This window comes from Megalops cyprinoides, chromosome 7, assembly GCF_013368585.1.
Source record: "Megalops cyprinoides isolate fMegCyp1 chromosome 7, fMegCyp1.pri, whole genome shotgun sequence".
Lineage (NCBI taxonomy): Eukaryota > Metazoa > Chordata > Actinopteri > Elopiformes > Megalopidae > Megalops > Megalops cyprinoides.
The window spans coordinates 27,668,736-27,686,253 of NC_050589.1; the positions used below are offsets into that span (position 1 = coordinate 27,668,736).

Below are 17,518 nucleotides of genomic sequence, written 5' to 3' on the forward strand. Positions count from 1 at the left end.
ACCCTGGAGAAAGGCACTTAACCTGAAGAGCTTTATTAAATATCCAGCTGTAAAATGAGTAATATTGTAACTGTAAACTATACAACCAGGGCCCCCGGTTTGGCCAAAACTACCTGATACTTTTACAGTCTCTCCAGCTGCAGTAAGCAGAGAGGCCCCCCTGACGGAGCATTTTTTAGCAGGTCTCCTTTATGGGATGCCATTATCAAGTGCCCTGTTGGAAGTGACCCAGTTTTCTTGCCACTCAGCTTAAGCAGATGTTGCGTCACTTGTTTAAAAGGTTCTGATTGTTGCATCTGCAGCGTGCAACCACAGTTTGTGTGTTGCTAATCCTGAACCAGTAAAAATGGCCGGAAAAGGAGGCAGTGTTACAAAGCCACAGCCGTAAACACACACACAACAAGCAAACTTTTCCCCTTGTTAAGCCTGCGGCCTTTGTAGGGAAGGAATGTTCCAGAAAGCTCCATTCAGAGGCAGAGCGATGTTAAAGAACTGCACAATTTAAAAAATCTTTTTTAACCACTCACTCCCTCCCTCTTTCTCTGTCTGTCTCTGTCCCTCTCTCTCTTTCTCTCTCTCCCTCCCCCCGCAGTCCACGGCTCCGTTCTCTCGCTGGCGTCCAGCGCTTCGTCAAGCTATTCCTCGGTGAGTAGAAAACCTGCAGACTCCAGCAGATTGTGGCCCGGAAGGTTCCGCTCGCCTGGGCGCCGTGATTACCGGCTCTATCAGAATAATGCAGTGCTGTGCGCTTCTGCGGACGGTGCCAAACACGGGCTGCCCTCGATGGATTTATTCACTTAATACAGCCAAGGCAATTAGCGTGCAGGATCTGATTTCCTTGAGCTATCATGATTTGCTCCTCACTGTGCTCCTCAAAGCACTTTTGAGTCATCGACCCAAAGTTTAGATTGATCTGCAGAAATGTATTTAAAATTTATAAACCACTTGCCTGCACTGAAAACGATTTGGAAGCTTTTCAGAATAGGAGTGAATGCAACGGTTTTTCCTGGAAACACTTGCACTCATACAGTAATTGCTCACACACACATACATATATACACATACATGTATGCCAAATGTGCACACATACATGTACATTAAACACGCAGGGGTATCATGCAATATTTGTGTACCAGGATATGGTGCACTAAAAATATTCTCAGCAGAACCCCCCACCCTCCAAAAAAACCCTGCTGGGACAAGTAACACAACCCCCTGCCTGCCTTTACCCTGTGCTTTACCCTTTAACCTTTAACCTTTACCCTTATGCTACTCCTGTAGAGCTCTGACTGCCCTCTGCTCTAGCTGTAGTACCTTATTCTGTCTCTCTTTGTCCCTCACGCTCTCTCAGGCTGAAGAAAGGATGCAGGGAGAGGTAAGTCGTCCTGCCCCCACCCCTTTCCCCCGTGTAGCTGTCCCACCTGTCCATCACTCTCCTGCCACTGCCCCTTTTTCCGCTGTTCCAGGGTGTCGGTGGGGGACGCGTATGGACCCCCGCTCAGCTGTCTGCTTTACTCATTTCAGTCATGCTTCCCCCATGCCGAGCTGTCCTTGGGGCAGCTTTGTGACATCACCGGGCGTCTCTCGGTCTATGTTCCATCTACACGCTCCATCTTGCATTCCATCTTCCATGGATCAGCCATTATCTCCCGCAGTGCAGGGAGCTGCGGCCCTCTCCCTCCTGCCAGCTCTTAAACTCCAAAGAGTGTTGAGTTTTGTTGAGTCAGTGTGTGTGGTGCACAGCTGGGACACGGCCATCCAGCGCTCCACATCAGTTCATCTCATCCGCTCTGTCGTTGTCCTCTTTCATTTCTGCCTTAAATAGGAGACTGGACATGTCTATCTGTGTTGCGGCAGACAATGGTAAAGTCTCTAGCTAAGTGCAAGTGATAACTCATTAGCTTTTGATCGAATCGATACTGACTCAAAGCTCTGCCAGTGGGAAGGATGTCTCTGTGCAGCTCAGTGCAGCTGCATGCTGAAAGCCTTTTTCTCAGACCGTAAGCAGCTAACAGACTCGTGTTTGGTGCTCTCTGCAGCAAATCCGCAAACTGAGGAGGGAGCTGGAGTCTTCCCAGGAGAAGGTGAAATGCCTGACCACGCAGCTGTCTGCCAACGTACGTACCCTTTTTTTTTTTTGTTCTTTTGTGTGTCCCTGTGATGGCAGCAAAGACAAATACGCTATATGTATGTGTATAAGAGGAGGCAAAGGTCCTCAGCCTGCCATTGTCGGATGCGCTCTGTCCAAGTCTGCTTTGTCGCACTCACACAATCAGAGGTATCACACAAAGAGGGTGACATTTCTCACCAGAACGCGCAGCAGCTGCTCCCGGTGGTAAGCAGTCTCACCCACCTGACAGAGCAAACACTTCCAGCTCATTTGGATGAAGCAAACCAGCTGGTTCTGAAAGCACGGAGCCCCAGCAGAGTCTTGCTCAGGTCGAAGGAGAGCGTATCCAGTCTTATAAACCCACAGGAGTCAGATCAGATCTGCGCAGCCCGGTTTCTGACTCCAGGGCTTCAGCGGTGATTACAGCCCAGGCCCGGGAGTGGTGATGATGTATGCGATGATGATGACGAAGCTCCAGACGAGCTGCCTGCTCTGTATTATGTTGCATGTGATGTTTTCCAGCTCTGGTCCCGCATATGAGCTCACTGGGTTGGCTCATCCTCATCCCAGCTGAGCTCTACTTTAATCCTGCTTGACTTGAAATTTTCAGAAGGATTTGACACGGACATACTGACTTGTCACTCAGCTAGTTTAAGCGCTTGAACATAGGAGCAGGTTTGTGATGTTTGTGCTACTGAGGAAGATTAAAGGCGTTTCAGCTTATTTCATTACATTTTGCCCATTTCTCCGTGTTTTCTTACTGTAACCTCTGTTCAGGTCAGATTTGGGCCTGCAGCATGTGGAAACGAAAGACTTAGCAATGCATGAGCAACAGTGAAGTGCTTTATATCCCGACGGAAAGAGGACGCCACGGTCATGTCAGAGGCCCCAGTCATTAATAGCAGCAAAGTGATGAGCATCGCGTTGCCACCCATTACTGTGGAAATGTGCAGGAGCCTATCATCCAGACAGTCACGCAAACTTAGAGCGCAACCTGAGGGCACCCTCTCTCATGCAATATTTAAAGTGTTCGCGTTCGCTCTGATTTGTTTGCTTCTACAGTTAGAGGCTTAGTCTGGTAAATGCTTTCATAACAGAAGCAGGGAAAATAGTATTGCTGTCTATAACTGTGGTGCCACAAGGGCTGTGTGGTATCCAAAGAGCTCTCAGCTCTGGTGATGGGTGGGTCCCTGCAGAAAAGTATTTTGGGTTATTGAGGTCCTGGACAGAAGGAAAGGTTGTAAGGAAAGATAAATGTCCTGCCACAGAAGCAATTTCTCTGATTCATGACCAGTGCAGCATCCTTTAAAGAGGAAGGAAAGTTACAAAGTCAAGCAGAGACTTACTGTGTGAGTATGTGTGAGACTCCCTGGATGAGTGTTTGCGAGACTGTGAGTGTGTGAGACTCGATTTAAAGATAAAATAAACTTTCTCCCCCGCCTTTTCCCATCTGTTGGGAAAGGGGACAGGTAGAGTGCGGTGGATTTCTCTTCCCTAAGTATGGACTGCATTGCCCATAAAGCCCAAGACAGTTGTTCCTGCTGACTGGAACTATTGAATACAGTTATGCACCAATCTGCTGGCTTCTTGGGCCATACAAAATAAACAAATTGCTGTTATAGGACTATTAGTGGATCTGTTCTAGGAGAACCTTTTTCTTATTTATTACATGTTATTATGAGTGTGCCTTGTTGAAATGAACAAAAAGCAGATACACTATCCACAAAATAAAAGTCTGGTAACTTTGGTTACAAAAAATAGAGAAAAGTGCACTCTATCCAGATTGATTGGAGGTTTCCGAAGGAGTGAAATAAAGAGAAGATATGCTCAGAATACAGAGTACTGTTAACCACAGACTACAGTACTCCAACACAGTGCGCTCAGTCTTATCGGCAGCTGAGGGTAGCGTAGGAGGTAGCAGTTATCCCTCTGGGTGCAGAACCACCCCCCCACTGACCTACATACGCCCCTCCCCAGACATGATTAATCCCCCGTCCGTACGCACTGCGGAGGATGCAGTCACCTTGCCTGGGCCTGGCGCAGAGGCGGCCAGAGATTTATAACTCTGAGAGCGTCTGTGCTCCCAGACCCCGTCGCCTCTTCCCCGTGCCTCGTTAACCCAGACACTGCTGAGTAACGGGCTGGCCCCGCCCCGACACGCTGTCTGCCCCTGTATGCCCTCCCCGCTGTTGTGAGCTCCGCGGTGATGCGCCCGGATCGGGGGCAGCGGTGTGGCAGTAAGGAGCAGGGCTGCTAACCCAGCGGCTGCGGGTTTGACTCACAGGTGTATAAATGGACAACATTTCAGCTGCCAATGTTGCTCTGGATAATGATGTCGACAAAGCAATGATGTAATGTAAGGTGACCGCAGTCACAGTGGTGTTTTTTGAGCAGAGGGCTAGCTAAGTTTGTGTCCTTCTCGAACACCATGCTCTCTCATTACAGTGGCAGGCTTTATGTTGTGGAAAGGGCAAATGTATTACCTGGAATAGTTCAGTGTGTGCGAATTTCTTCGATGCAGCCTACTAATTTGTCAGGGGAGACAAAAATGACAAAAAGCCTTGTTGTAGTGGGCAGGAGAGCGTCATTGAAATATGGGAGATAATATTAATTACCTCCATAACTCAAGAGAGCAATCTATATCCTCAGAACAAGTACGCTGTATGCTTTTCATAAGGGAGGCAACTCTTCATTCCAAAAAATAATTTGGTCATGATTTGTGGTGTTCTTTTTCAGTAGCTTAGCTGAGATAGGGGAGCCACAATAGGCAGTGATTACGGTTCCTGTCTTGAGCATACATCCCGTTTACATGCCAGCGGCATTTATGCAGGCATTTTGACAAGGTTATTTGCGTCATGGTGGTAAATCTAAATTGTGGAATAGAATATTAGCTTGCCTATTTTTCATAAGCCCTACAGTCTTCAAAAGAGGGTGAATAGTTGATGGTCTTAGGAATGGACCGCATTATACTGCAGCTCTAGTGTGGGACTTGAGTGTTTTCCAACGTGGAAGACCGAGCTTTAACTGTATTATGAGCCAGACAAAAAGGGAGACACTGATCCCAGAATGGCGACTTTTTTATCTAACAGGCCTGGTCTCTGAAACTCAGCCTCATGTTTTTATTCCTCTTGCATCAAAGCCAGTTCCTGCCCCCCCACCTCTCATAACAAGCTTGAAAATTGACTAGTGTAATTGGTACTGTCCCATCTCTCCTCCTCCCCCCTCCTCCTGGTTAATTCCCGCCCTGGCTAAACTCCCAATCAGGTTCTTTCACTCTGGCCACCTAATCATCCCCCAGTTAAATCACTTTAGTAATTTTCTCTCCCTCTCCACCTCAACTGGTGTGTGGTAGGTGTTGTGGCACAAAGTGGCTGTCACACATCACGCGGGTGGGTGCAACATATTGCTGCTGGTTTAAATGAGTCATATCCCCGCCTTCACTGTAAGGGGCATTGAGATGCTAAAAGGGTGCTGTATACAAGTCATCCATTATTGTTTTCACTATCCACCTACAGAATCCTACAACAGATGCTCCTGTTAATTTAGGAAAACTTGTCTGCCTGATAGCATTCCCTCTCCTGTGCTGTGACTGACCCACGCTCTTTTTCTATTTTTGTGCAGGCGAACTTGGTGGCCGCCTTCGAGCAGAGCCTGGCCCTCATGACCACACGGCTGCAGACCCTGTCCGTCAGCGCGGAGCAGAAGGTACATCTATTTCCCACCTTTTCCTGCGCACAGCCATCAGATGGGGGTGCGGCACTCTTACTTACTCGCACATCTCCAGGCAACAATATCCACATAGAAACAAGACACCAATTTCACTTGATCAACAAGATGAAAATGAAAGAGCCAATTAGAGGTTGGATGATAAGAGGTGTATGACCTCATCCACACTCAGCCACGGATTCCTCACATGTAACGTGGTGTGTGCCCCCGGGACAAACAGACAGCTGGCACATATGCATTTGATCGTCTCTGGAGACTATGAGGGAGGCTGAAGGAGTCCATTCTGTCGGCAGAATGGAAGACACCTGAATACCCCTGAGCGTTCTGCAGAGCGTCAGCTAAGCAGACGTCCCCCTCAGCGCTCTGAGTTAATGCCTCTTATAATCAGAGGTGACCCACATTCCAACGCTATTATACTGGATGTGAAGGAGCGCTTTGGGCTGGAAGAGGGTGATGGGGGTGGGAGGGATGTGGAAGTCTCAGAAATTAAGTTTGATGGGAACCCTATGTGGGTCAAAACCCAGCAACCCTAAATGATGGGGGTTGCTTTTTTCAGCAGTGGCTGGAGACTCTTTGACAGGCGGTGGTGTGAGGAGAGATCAGGGTTTGCTATGGGAGGGGGGGTGGTTGTGACTGTGTGGTTATGCATTCCAGTGCTCCAGTCTCCTCATCTCCATTGCTTGGGTTAATTAGCTTGTGAGTGCCTTTCTCTCTCCGCCATCATTACCGCCCCACTGCTCCCAGGGCAAGGGAATTGTCTAGACGTCGAGAGAGGTGGTCTTTGTCTGGGCACAAACCCTGCTCAGCGACCCGCTAACGCTCCCCCCTCCCCCCGTGGGCTTGTTAAGCACGTTCAAATGCGCAACGCCGGGGTTCACGCTGTCGTGAATGATTACGCACAGGAGGTGAAGGGTGCAGAGTCCTCCTGCCCCCCACAGCCTCCCTGCTGCGCTGAAGGGGTATCAGGGACGGGTTCACGCGGTCCCCGGGGGAAACAGCGCTCTGACCTCAGGCCTCTCGCCCCCTGCAGGACACGGAACTGATGGACCTGCGCGAGACCATCGAGATGCTGAAGGCAAAGAACGCCGAGGCCCACGACATCATTCACGGGGCGCTCAACAACCCCGACATCGCCCCCAAAGGTAGGCGGGAGGGTCCATGCGTCATCTACCATCCAAGATGGTCCAGGATCAAAACCCAAATGCTAACCTATTCTGACCCTAATCCTAATCTAAACCCTTTTTTAAAAAACCTTAACCTGTTCTGTGATCAGTGCTGGGGGGCACTATCTCTCATATGTATTCAGATTGGCATGGTGCAAAAGATTGTACAGACAAATGGTTCTTTGGGGATGATGATTACATTACAATACAGAACATTACATTCGTTTAGCAGACGGTCTTATCCAGAGCAACTTCCAGCACAAGAGAACATAAGTACGTCCATTCAAGATGAGCAGACCAGTGTCATGATTATGATGATGGCGGTGACAATGACGACCCCGCCCTGCATACAAGCCGTTCGTGGTTTCTCACTGGCTCCCTCTCTCCCTCAGAGCTGCGGATCAAAAGGCAGAACTCCTCAGAAAGCATCTCCAGCCTCAACAGCATCACTAGCCACTCAAGCATCGGCAGCTGCAAGGACGCTGACGCCAAGAAAAAGAAGAAGAAGAGCTGGGTAAGAGAGGAGGACCGAGCACCCATTCAGAAACGCAGTGGGCCCTCACACACAGCACCCAGTAAAAACATTGCAGCCCCCTTCAACAGTAACTGACTCCCAATCAGGATGTCCCACTACTTAACACATTCCCAGGTGAATGTGATTTGTGGTCCAGTTAGGTTTACAGTAGTGGTAAAAGCTGCTGACGCAGTCATAAACTGGATCGTAAAGAGTGAAGCTGCTGTAATTAACTAGCGGACCCATTCTGCGGAGTGGTGAGATATGCAGATACTGAAAGACCTCGATAATGAAGGCTATCTTGTCTGGTGAATTAGCATGATAAAATCTATCATGATTCATTGAGATTTCTCTTATCCTGCCACTCAAAAATTAATTAGAAACCCACCCAAATTCTTTGAAATCTGCAAATTGACGATCAACTCAGGAGTGAAATCGATTCTGGATTCAGAATAAAACATTTCAGCCATTTAGCCTGCGTATATCAGAACTGCAGAAAAAATAGGTAGCCTCAAGCCTCATTCCCTGACCTGTAAGCTCACCTGAGCTTTTGTGAAATGTAAATGTGCGTAACTGAAACATGTACAGTAGTAGCAAAAATTATTTCATGAGTTGAACCATGAGATGCCTTCTGCATGCAGTATTGTGGTATAAGATCACAGATTTTAGAGTAAGAGCACAGATTTTACTGTGTTTTCAGTGTGATGCTGTGACCCTACGCGCATCTGTGAAATTTAGTCTTAAAATAGCAACCTGAAACTGCTGAACCATAAATCACTGACCCAGGATCATCCAAGTTACCTCTCTGCCTTGCCAACACCACTTCACCTCAAGATTAGATCTCCCCAAATATTTGTCCTTGTCTCTATATGCTCTTGTCTGCCCTGTGAATCCAGCTCTCTGGGTCTGATATTAAGATTAGATCTCCCCAAACACTTGTCCTTGTCTCTGTGTCCTCGTATCTCCCCTGTGAATGCCAGCTCTCCACTAAGTATGAATCTCTTTCCCCTCTGTCTCTTTGCAATTTGTTGCAGGTGTTTGAGGTGAGTATCTGTTTGCTGGGCCCAGTGAAACCCGTGTGTCCCATTGTGTCTTACATTGACATGTGGGAATGGCATATGTGTGCAACCTCATGTGAATGTCCTGCAATGGCAGTACCCCCCCCCCCCCCCCCCCCAAATACACCCCTAACCCCATCCCACTCAGGCTATCTGAAAGAAAGAGTCCCTTAGTGTCACACTGTCATCAGAGGATGACACCCCCTGCCCCGCACAGCTTCATTTGATGAAGTTTGGGTAGAATTCAGTTTAACTCCAAAATCAGCTTTCAAGAATAAATGGAAGAAAGTGCTACAAGCACTTGCCTTACATTTCAAACTCAGCCAAGTTCATAATGTTGCAGGTTTTATGAAATAGGGAGCATTCGCCTAAATTTGCAACTCTTAAGTTATGGACAGACTGCTCTGTGGTTAGAATGAATTCTACCCGTTAACTAAGTCATCTGCTGTTTTTGTTCTTCAGGACATTGTTCCATATGGCAGACTACCTTGTTTCCTCTTTGGCCCTCTTAATTGTTTTGTTAACTTGCATTGTGTTGAAAGGCAGATCTCTCACTCCAACTAACCAGGGCATGTGGACTAACACCTTCCCTAGTGATTTTGTTATTACATAGTTATTGTGTTGTTATTATATGTAACTTACCATTAGCCATCATTGTTTGGCAGAGTGACATTTTGCATTGCAGAGAATAGAGTAGTAGACTAGTAGTAGCTTCAAAATGGCAGCCACAGATATCCCTCCTTCTTTAAATTCTGTGTCACTGGGTTGAACAATTGCATCGATCATCAGAAAGCACCATCTGAAAAAGAGTGGTTAAGCTGTCTGAGGGCCGTGGCTCAAAGACTCACTTGAATTTGCGCACACACACACACACACACACACACAGTCCGGGAAATTTCTGCCAAGTTTGCTGCGTGAATTCAAGGTGACTCCACCGTGGACTGAGCTGGGAGGGGGGGATAAATCGGTCACCCAAGGTTAATGCTGCGCTTCCCTCTCACCGCTTCCCGCTCATGCAGGCAGGCTGGCCAGACTGCCTGTGCCAGAGACGGATGCTGTAATTACCCTTGGTCTGCAGCCCCTCAGCGCTCAAGCTCCTGCTTTCTCCGCCTCCTGCCAATTAAGCCATTCTTTCTTTCGCCCTGCCTCTTTGAAGGCATCGATTTGAACTACTTGACTTCACTAAAATATTCCGACCGATAAGCCCAAGGCTTTCCCTTTTGAATATATATATCTCACTTCATCACCGAAAGTGGAAATGAGGAGAATACAAATAGGTTACAGAGGGTTTGAGATTAGCACTGCGCTAAGTAACAAACAGCATGCATTGTGGTAGCTTGAATTGTTGTAGCTGTAACATAGAAAGCTTTACAGGTGTGCATTATAGCCAAAGTAACGAGCAAGAACATTTTCACTAGATGGCAGAGAGGTGTCCCAACAGTTGGATTTGTGTACTCTACCTGGACCTTGTCCCACGTCTGTGGAGTATAATGCGTATCTCTCTCTTTCTCTCATTCTCTCCTCCTCCTCCTCCTTTTCTCTCTTTCCCTCCAACCAGTTGAGGAGTTCCTTCAACAAGGCCTTCAGCATTAAGAAGGGGCCCAAATCCACCACCTCATACTCCGACATCGAGGAGATCGCCACCCCCGATTCTTCTGCCCCTTCTTCCCCGAAACTCTCGCACGAGGGAGGGGACAACCCTCCAGTTGCCCTGAAGCCCTCTGCCTCCGCCTCCTCCTCAGTGTAAGTCTCCCATTGCTCTGCGAACCTCTTGTAGCACTTGGTAGCAAGCCGTACATCCAGCTCTGACTCGCTGTTACGTGCGGCACACTATGCATTTGTGGGGTCTGGGTCCCCTGCGTCTTGGTTTTTCTCCCTCTCTCCTCTCTCGCTGCTCTCCTGACGCAGGTATCCCACTGCGCTGCGTCCCACCTCCCCGTTCCGGCCCGATCAACCAGAGACGGAGCGCCACAATTTAAAGATGCCAGATTTTTAGAGTGGATCTCGCTATTTCGATCCTTTGTGTTTTTTTCTTGTGATTCACTATTTACAAACTTGCTGTACCCTGTTTGACTTTGCTTCGTTTTCTGGTTTCGATTGTGGATTGTGTCTCAGTTTTGGCTGCATTCTGTTGTCGTGGGAGGAGGGCAGGTAAGGTGGAGGATCCCTGTGTTAGTGTTCACTTTGTATAGGGTTAGTGTAGAGGCAGGTGCCACTTTTGTGTCGTAGTTAGTTGTATGTTTGGGTGAAGGTGTTTAGGGTTGTTTTTGGACCTCTCTGCAGAATTTTCGAGGGGTCCGAGGAGACAGAGAGCGAGGAGAAAGCGGTCTCAGAGCTGCGCTCAGAGCTATGGGAGAAAGAGATGAAACTGACGGACATCCGCCTGGAGGCCCTGAGCTCCGCCCACCAGCTGGAACAGCTGCGGGAGGCCATGAACAACATGCAGGTGTGCCCAGCGAACCTGAGATGGGCTTGTGCTATGCTCCACCATTGTGGAATACCCTCTCTGCTGAGGTTGCAAATGACCAATCCGTGACTACTAATTTAATTTTATTTAATTTGTCTTTTTTTAAACGTCACTTTTTTGCCTCCACTTTCCTTTCACATCATATCTGTATAGATGCTGCTGTTTTGGATACATTTCTGAAATTATGAAGCTTTTTCTTTGTCCTTTTGCTAGTAGCTTTAAATGCTGTTCTCTGTTAAATTCCATTATCTGTAAGCCTGTATTTCACTACAGGTTCTAAGCGTGCATTGATGAAACTGTGAAAATTGCCACTCTCTGTCACCTCCAGGAAACTGTGGAGAACCTGAAGGCAGAGAACGACCAGCTGAAGACTGGAACGGGCCTCCAGCCAGGCACGGGCCCCACCTCCTCCACTTCCCAGCCATCCGGCCTGACATCGCTGTTGGGCTCATCGCCACGGCAGTCATTGACCATGTCCCTCACCAAGTCCTTCAGCCTGAGCCTGAACGAGTGCAATGATCCGGGTGAGTCTGATATGAGTAACTAGTGTTACTACCTCTGTGGAACCAGAGAGCCTGATTATAAGATTACTGGTACTATTTTGGAAACAACTACTGACTAAAGTTCTGGTTCTTAGATTTAGTATTTAAAGTAGGCCCTATGTTACTGGTAACCCATGTCTACTTTGTAGGGATTAGTACTATACAATTGGATATAAAGCAAAATGAATTGAACCATTGGAAGTACTCAGCATACTTGGTTTTTCCTAACCTTTCCCTCATATTCCTTCTCTCTTCCTTTGTCTGTCCAGACGTCTCTCCGATGGAGGTCCTGAGTCTCTCGTCCCAGAAGGATGAAGTGTGCCTACGGGTGGTCATTCGCGTGCCTGACCAGCGGGTCTTCAAAGACGTTAGTATTCCTGCGTCTTTCAAAATCTCATGGGCAGCTGGTTTAACACTTTGCATCACACACGGCTGCTCTCTGCAGTTTCATGCTGTAAAATGTAAATATTTGCCGCCCAGCAACTTGGTATGTTCAGATAGTTTACATTGCTTTACTTCTTGTTTGCCGGCTTATGTCCACAGTCACATGAAAAGGTAAAGCTGGCTTACTACACTGCATTCTCAAGAAGGCAGTAATGTTCTTTGCAGCATCGTTTCTGCAGCACTGTATTACTGATCCAACATGCCTTTTGAGATGTCATTTTGAAATGACCGTTGTCAGCCAGCTGCTGCTGTTGCCTCATCTTGTCTGTTTGTCTTCATTCAGGAGGTGAAGCAGCAGGATTTCTTCATCGGCTCGGTGAAGCTTCATGGGAAAACTGACTGGGCTGTGCTGGATGCAGCCATCGGCCAGGTTTTCAAGGTGAGTTCTGTGCCACCTGCCTGCCATTGCAGTGCCACCCTGCTACCCCTGTGCCATTTCAGGACTCCCTGTTCAAAGAGGTAGGTCCTTTCCTGGGTTGTTTTTGTGACCTGTGACATCTTTCTCCTTATTTCATCAGGATTACATCACCAAGGTGGACCCGACCTCGAGCCTTGGCCTCTCCACAGACTCCATCTACAGCTATAGCATCAACCAGGGCAAGAGGGTGCTGGGCGCCGAGGCCCCCGATGTCTCGCCCTCCCATTGCATGGGCAAGGGTCCCAGCAACATCACCGTGGCCCTTAAAGGTGACTAATGGTTGACCCCATTTGAACCGTATTTCCCAAGACCATTCTATATATTAAAGTAGTGGTCGACTGTAATAACCTCACCTCGTCACTCTATGGTGTCATGTGTTCTGGGCGATTCACTTATTTCAACTTATAGTAGTTTTTTGTCGTGCTTATAAAAGTCTTTTGATTCATTGCATTACATTACAAGTGAATGTAATGATTCATACCAATTTTAGTTCATACAAGTCAGTGATTGACAGTGTAGACAACACAGGTGTGTTCTATAGGATACAGGTAACTGACTGCCGAAACTTTTAAACTCTTGAAATGTTCAAGAGTAGATTGCATGTTGATTTTCCAGGTGAGACATCTGGTTTTTCCTCAGCCTCCTCAGGGAAATTGCTTCTGTAGTATCTAAATACCTCAGTGTCCATCTCTCTATTGGGGTACTGAGTGTGCCTGTTGCCTCGCTGAGAAAATCCAGATGCAAGATGTCCAGTCGCACCCCTTTGGCTACTTCCTGCACTCCTTTCTGCAGTTATCTGTGTATCTTTAGCCATGTGTTCCGTACAGCCATGCCTGCACAGACACACCTTCCCTTTGACCGTTCGCTACCCTTTTTTTTTAAGTGAGCGTGATTGGGCTTCTGGGCCAAGAAGGACGTCTATAATGTGGGTAATACACCAAGGCTGGGCGTGTCCCCTCGCTTGATAACTAGGCCACGTCCTCTCCAGACACCCTCTCAAAATGAACCCCTCTGTGGGTGCACCTCTCCTGCCTCCCCCGCCGGGCTAGAGGGCAGCGCTCGGCTGTCTGACTTGCTCTAATTTTATTGCTTCGGCTCCCCTCCCTTTGTGAATAGCCCACTTACTGTGGCTTTTTCACAGAGGAGCGCAGCGGCGCTGTCGGACCCGCTTTGTTCCCGCGCCGCATGTATTCAGCGGCTCTGTACGCCCGCAGGACCCTGAGAGACGGGTGAGAGAGGCGGCCCGCTGCGTGCTGTTGGATGCCGAGGCAGAGATGAGGACGAAGGAACAGAGATACCAAGCCAGACTGTCTGAGAGATGAGCTTATAGTCCACTTACACCAATGTCAGCCGGGCTGCGGAGAAATGTAACAGGAGGGTAGTTATGCAACCTGGAGTCTGGATCTATTTTTATATCCTCTGAGCTAGAGAAGGGAGGCGTACTTGTAGGGGAATCGGCATAAAATTCAGATCCTTCGGTTCCCGAAGCTCGAAAATAAAATGTATTGGGTGTTATTGCGTGTAAAGGAGCTGCGTACCTGTTTATAAAATTACAATATAAAATTAGCAGTCTCTCTTCCCTGTTTTTTGAGTCTCTGTGTTTGAGGGACATGTGTGGGTATGTGTTAATATGGTGTAACCCTGACCCATGGTGCACCATCTTGATCTCTTTTCAGTCCAGCCCTGGTGGTTAAGTGTGCTGCTTGCCCAGTATTAGCACATATAGATATACCCATAATATAAACCCATGTCTGTCTTCTGTGTGGACAGCCTGGTTTGAGTATGTATGTAAAGCTCCCCTTTTCATGCTTGTGCCTCCCCTCTCTCGCCATGTGTCCAGGCCTGAAGGAGAAGTGCGTGGACAGCCTGGTGTTCGAGACGCTCATCCCCAAGCCCATGATACAGCACTACATCAGCCTCCTGCTCAAGCACCGGCGCCTCGTCCTCTCCGGGCCCAGCGGCACCGGCAAGACCTACCTCACCTACCGGCTGGCCGAGTACCTGGTGGACCGCAGCGGGCGCGAGGTCACCGAGGGCATCGCCGTCATCTACAACATGCACCGCCAGTCCTGCAAGGTGAGGGACACGCCTCAGCGCCTAGGGATCTACAAGGCAAGGACAAGATCTTAGGCTTCCCCTAGCATCGGCCTTTCAGGAGAGATAGGGACCTTCCTTGACCTCAGCCTTGGGGTTTTGCCATGAGGAAGACCCATGTTTTTCCCTCTCTTCACAGGACCTTCAGCTGTACCTATCCAACCTGGCCAATCAGATCGATCGGGAGACCGGCACAGGAGACGTTCCCTTAGTCGTCATCCTGGACGACCTCAGCGACGCCGCCTCTATCAGTGACCTGGTCAACGGCGCCCTGACCTGCAAATATCATAAATGGTGAGGCCTCCAGCAGTGTACACACTAAAAAGTTATCCACGCAGCATTGAGACTTTCATTCAAGCATTGGCTTTGTTTCCTCCTCCTTTCCAGCCCGTACATCATCGGAACGACCAATCAGCCTGTGAAGATGACCTCCAACCATGGCCTCCACCTCAGCTTCAGGTGTGTGTGTCACACAGTCAATAATACCCAGTGGCAGAAAGAGTAACGATGTGCCACAGCTTTCAGACACCAGCTCAGGGCTCTCTTTTCTGCCTTTTTCAAAGCAAACAGAGCTAAAGACCTCTCAGTATGACAAACCAGGAAATACATGTTTCATTTTGCAGAGACAATAAGGACATCATAAAAAAGAGAGAAGGCTGTTGAATCCAGTATATCTCACATCTATAATAGTGTGTTTCCCCTCAGAGAGATACTGTATCAATGCATGAAACAACAACATTATTCGCAGTGGACAGAGACCCTTTGTGCTTATGGCTTGACATAGTGTTGGGTACACTTTAGGCTACTGGCACACTGGCAGGCCTAAATCAGCTCAATAGCCTGTTTTAGTCATTAAACTTACATTCTAAAAATAACTCTGTCCCATGTCTCTTGCCTTCTCCCCTCCCTCCCAGGATGGTGACCTTCTCCAATAACGTGGAGCCGGCCAACGGGTTCCTGGTGCGCTACCTGCACAGGAAGCTGATCGAGGCGGAGAGCAAGAGCAGCGCGGGCAGTGAGGAAGTCCTGCAGGTCCTGGACTGGGTGCCCAAGCTCTGGTACCACCTGCACACCTTCCTGGAGAAGCACAGCACCTCTGACTTCCTCATCGGTACGCCGCGGAACAGAGGGCGTGGCTTCTGAGGGGCTGTTACAGTCTGGGTGCCTGTCTCATTCCACATCCAGAGGCCCCAGACTTTGTTGATGTATCTCACATCCAGGCCTCAGATGATTGGCACTGCAAGGTTTAAGCCTGTTATTTGTTGCAGAAATGTTTCTAAGAGAGATAAGAGAGAGATAAGAACGTACCCACATGTGTACCTAGTGCTAGGCATTTTCGTGTTTTGATTTGAGCCCTAACCCAGAAGGTGGGGTTTAGATATGTAAGCCACATGTACTGGTTAGCTGGAGGGAGGCGAATGTATTGAAAGGACACCCGAGTGATTTGATTGGCTCTGAATCCATCTGCAGGTCCCTGCTTCTTCCTCTCCTGCCCGGTCACTGTGGAAGAGTTCCGCTCCTGGTTCATTGACCTCTGGAACCACTCCATCATCCCCTACCTGCAGGAGGGCGCCAAAGATGGCATCAAGGTACCTCTAGGCAACCTCTGACATAGCTCTGGGGTGTGTGAACATGTCGTTCTGGAGATATTCCAGGACAAAGTGCATTAACATGTCATTTCAGAGGTCTTACATGACGAAATGTGTGAAAGGAATGTGTATGTCCTCAATGTGTTCTCATATGTTCTTTGATGAGGTAGGTAAATATGTTGTTTGGAAGGTTGTAATGGTCAAAATTTGTGATGGTGTGGTTCTAAGATGGATCTTACTGGTGAAGGTGTGGGATGGTGTGGTTCTGAAGGCCCTGTGGGTGCCGTTGCTGCTTTGCATTGTAGGTCCACGGTCAGAAGGCCGATTGGGAAGACCCCGTAGAGTGGGTGAGGGGCACTTTACCCTGGCCCTCCGCCCAGCAAGACCAGGCGAAACTCTTCCACCTGCCACCTCCCAGTGTGGGCCCTGGCAGCACGGGGCAGCCTGCCGAGGAGAGGGTTGTCAAGGAGACCCCGCCAAGCTCCATAGACTCAGATCCACTGGTCAGTCTCCACTCCATCTGTACTGCTACCGTCTGATAGCCTGTACCTCTTAACCTAGGGTGATAGGGTTTTCATGTTCTATCATGCATACAGTGCTCTTTGCTTTTCGCTGTTACCAACCCAAAGTAATTATTTTGTAATCTGTTAGGCTGACTGAAATATATATATACCTGATTATGCCAAGTGTTGTGTTATTTACCCTTGCTTTCTCCCTCCAACCCAGATGGCCATGCTTCTGAAGCTACAGGAGGCAGCCAATTACATTGAATCTCCAGACCATGAAACAGTGGTGGACCCAAGTCTCCAATCCACGCTTTGAACACCACAAGGAAACTAAAGACTGAATACTTTGGATGGCTAGTGCTGTTATTCCTTTTTCGTCGTTGGGCCTTTAGGCTTCGCATTTTGTCTTTCATGTGGGTTTTGCAGAGACAAAAAAAGAACTTTCAGACGTAGTCTGTCCTGTATGTACTAGAACTCAAATATACTACTATTAAAAACAAAGATCTACCAGGATGTCACCTATAACTCTAAAAGAACAGAAGACAACTGTTTGTACCGTCCTTTTTAAGTTTTATTAATTCTACAAGTGCATGGCAATCATTGCAACAGATATAAAATGGAATTATAAGTTTCAGATTATTTTTTAATTTTTGTTTTTCTCAAAGAAAATGTTATGAAGTTATATTTACTAAAAGATAATAAATCCTCTGATTGGGAGCCATTACTGTTCCACTGCTGCCCTACACACCACTCAAGGAAGCTGCTGCTGATTGGAAAACTTACAAGTATTCTTACACCTCATTGGTCCTCACAGCTTGTGGTCAGAGACAAAGGCACATAGAGGCAGCAACAGCAAACACTTTCTTGTGACATTGCTAATGTTGTAT

The 17,518-nt window shown here is 48.0% G+C and overlaps 1 protein-coding gene across 3 annotated transcripts in view; it reads left to right on the top strand.

Moving 5' to 3' along the window:
• LOC118780533 (neuron navigator 1-like) overlaps window positions 1–17,518 on the top strand; it is a 125,770-nt gene extending 108,252 nt beyond the window's left edge. The window contains exons 11-30 of one of the 3 annotated variants that reach the window (XM_036533079.1): window positions 593–645; window positions 1,352–1,375; window positions 2,040–2,117; window positions 5,732–5,815; window positions 6,867–6,978; window positions 7,392–7,513; window positions 8,548–8,556; window positions 10,130–10,314; window positions 10,855–11,017; window positions 11,367–11,562; window positions 11,850–11,947; window positions 12,308–12,403; window positions 12,543–12,711; window positions 14,283–14,518; window positions 14,676–14,830; window positions 14,924–14,995; window positions 15,451–15,647; window positions 16,007–16,125; window positions 16,431–16,628; window positions 16,852–17,518. In XM_036533079.1, the coding sequence (XP_036388972.1) occupies window positions 593–645; window positions 1,352–1,375; window positions 2,040–2,117; window positions 5,732–5,815; window positions 6,867–6,978; window positions 7,392–7,513; window positions 8,548–8,556; window positions 10,130–10,314; window positions 10,855–11,017; window positions 11,367–11,562; window positions 11,850–11,947; window positions 12,308–12,403; window positions 12,543–12,711; window positions 14,283–14,518; window positions 14,676–14,830; window positions 14,924–14,995; window positions 15,451–15,647; window positions 16,007–16,125; window positions 16,431–16,628; window positions 16,852–16,947 (2,462 nt within the window). In that variant the 3' untranslated portion in view covers window positions 16,948–17,518. The remainder of the gene's footprint in view (window positions 1–592; window positions 646–1,351; window positions 1,376–2,039; window positions 2,118–5,731; window positions 5,816–6,866; window positions 6,979–7,391; window positions 7,514–8,547; window positions 8,557–10,129; window positions 10,315–10,854; window positions 11,018–11,366; window positions 11,563–11,849; window positions 11,948–12,307; window positions 12,404–12,542; window positions 12,712–14,282; window positions 14,519–14,675; window positions 14,831–14,923; window positions 14,996–15,450; window positions 15,648–16,006; window positions 16,126–16,430; window positions 16,629–16,851) is intronic. The other 2 variants (XM_036533078.1, XM_036533081.1) reach the window with 2 other exon arrangements.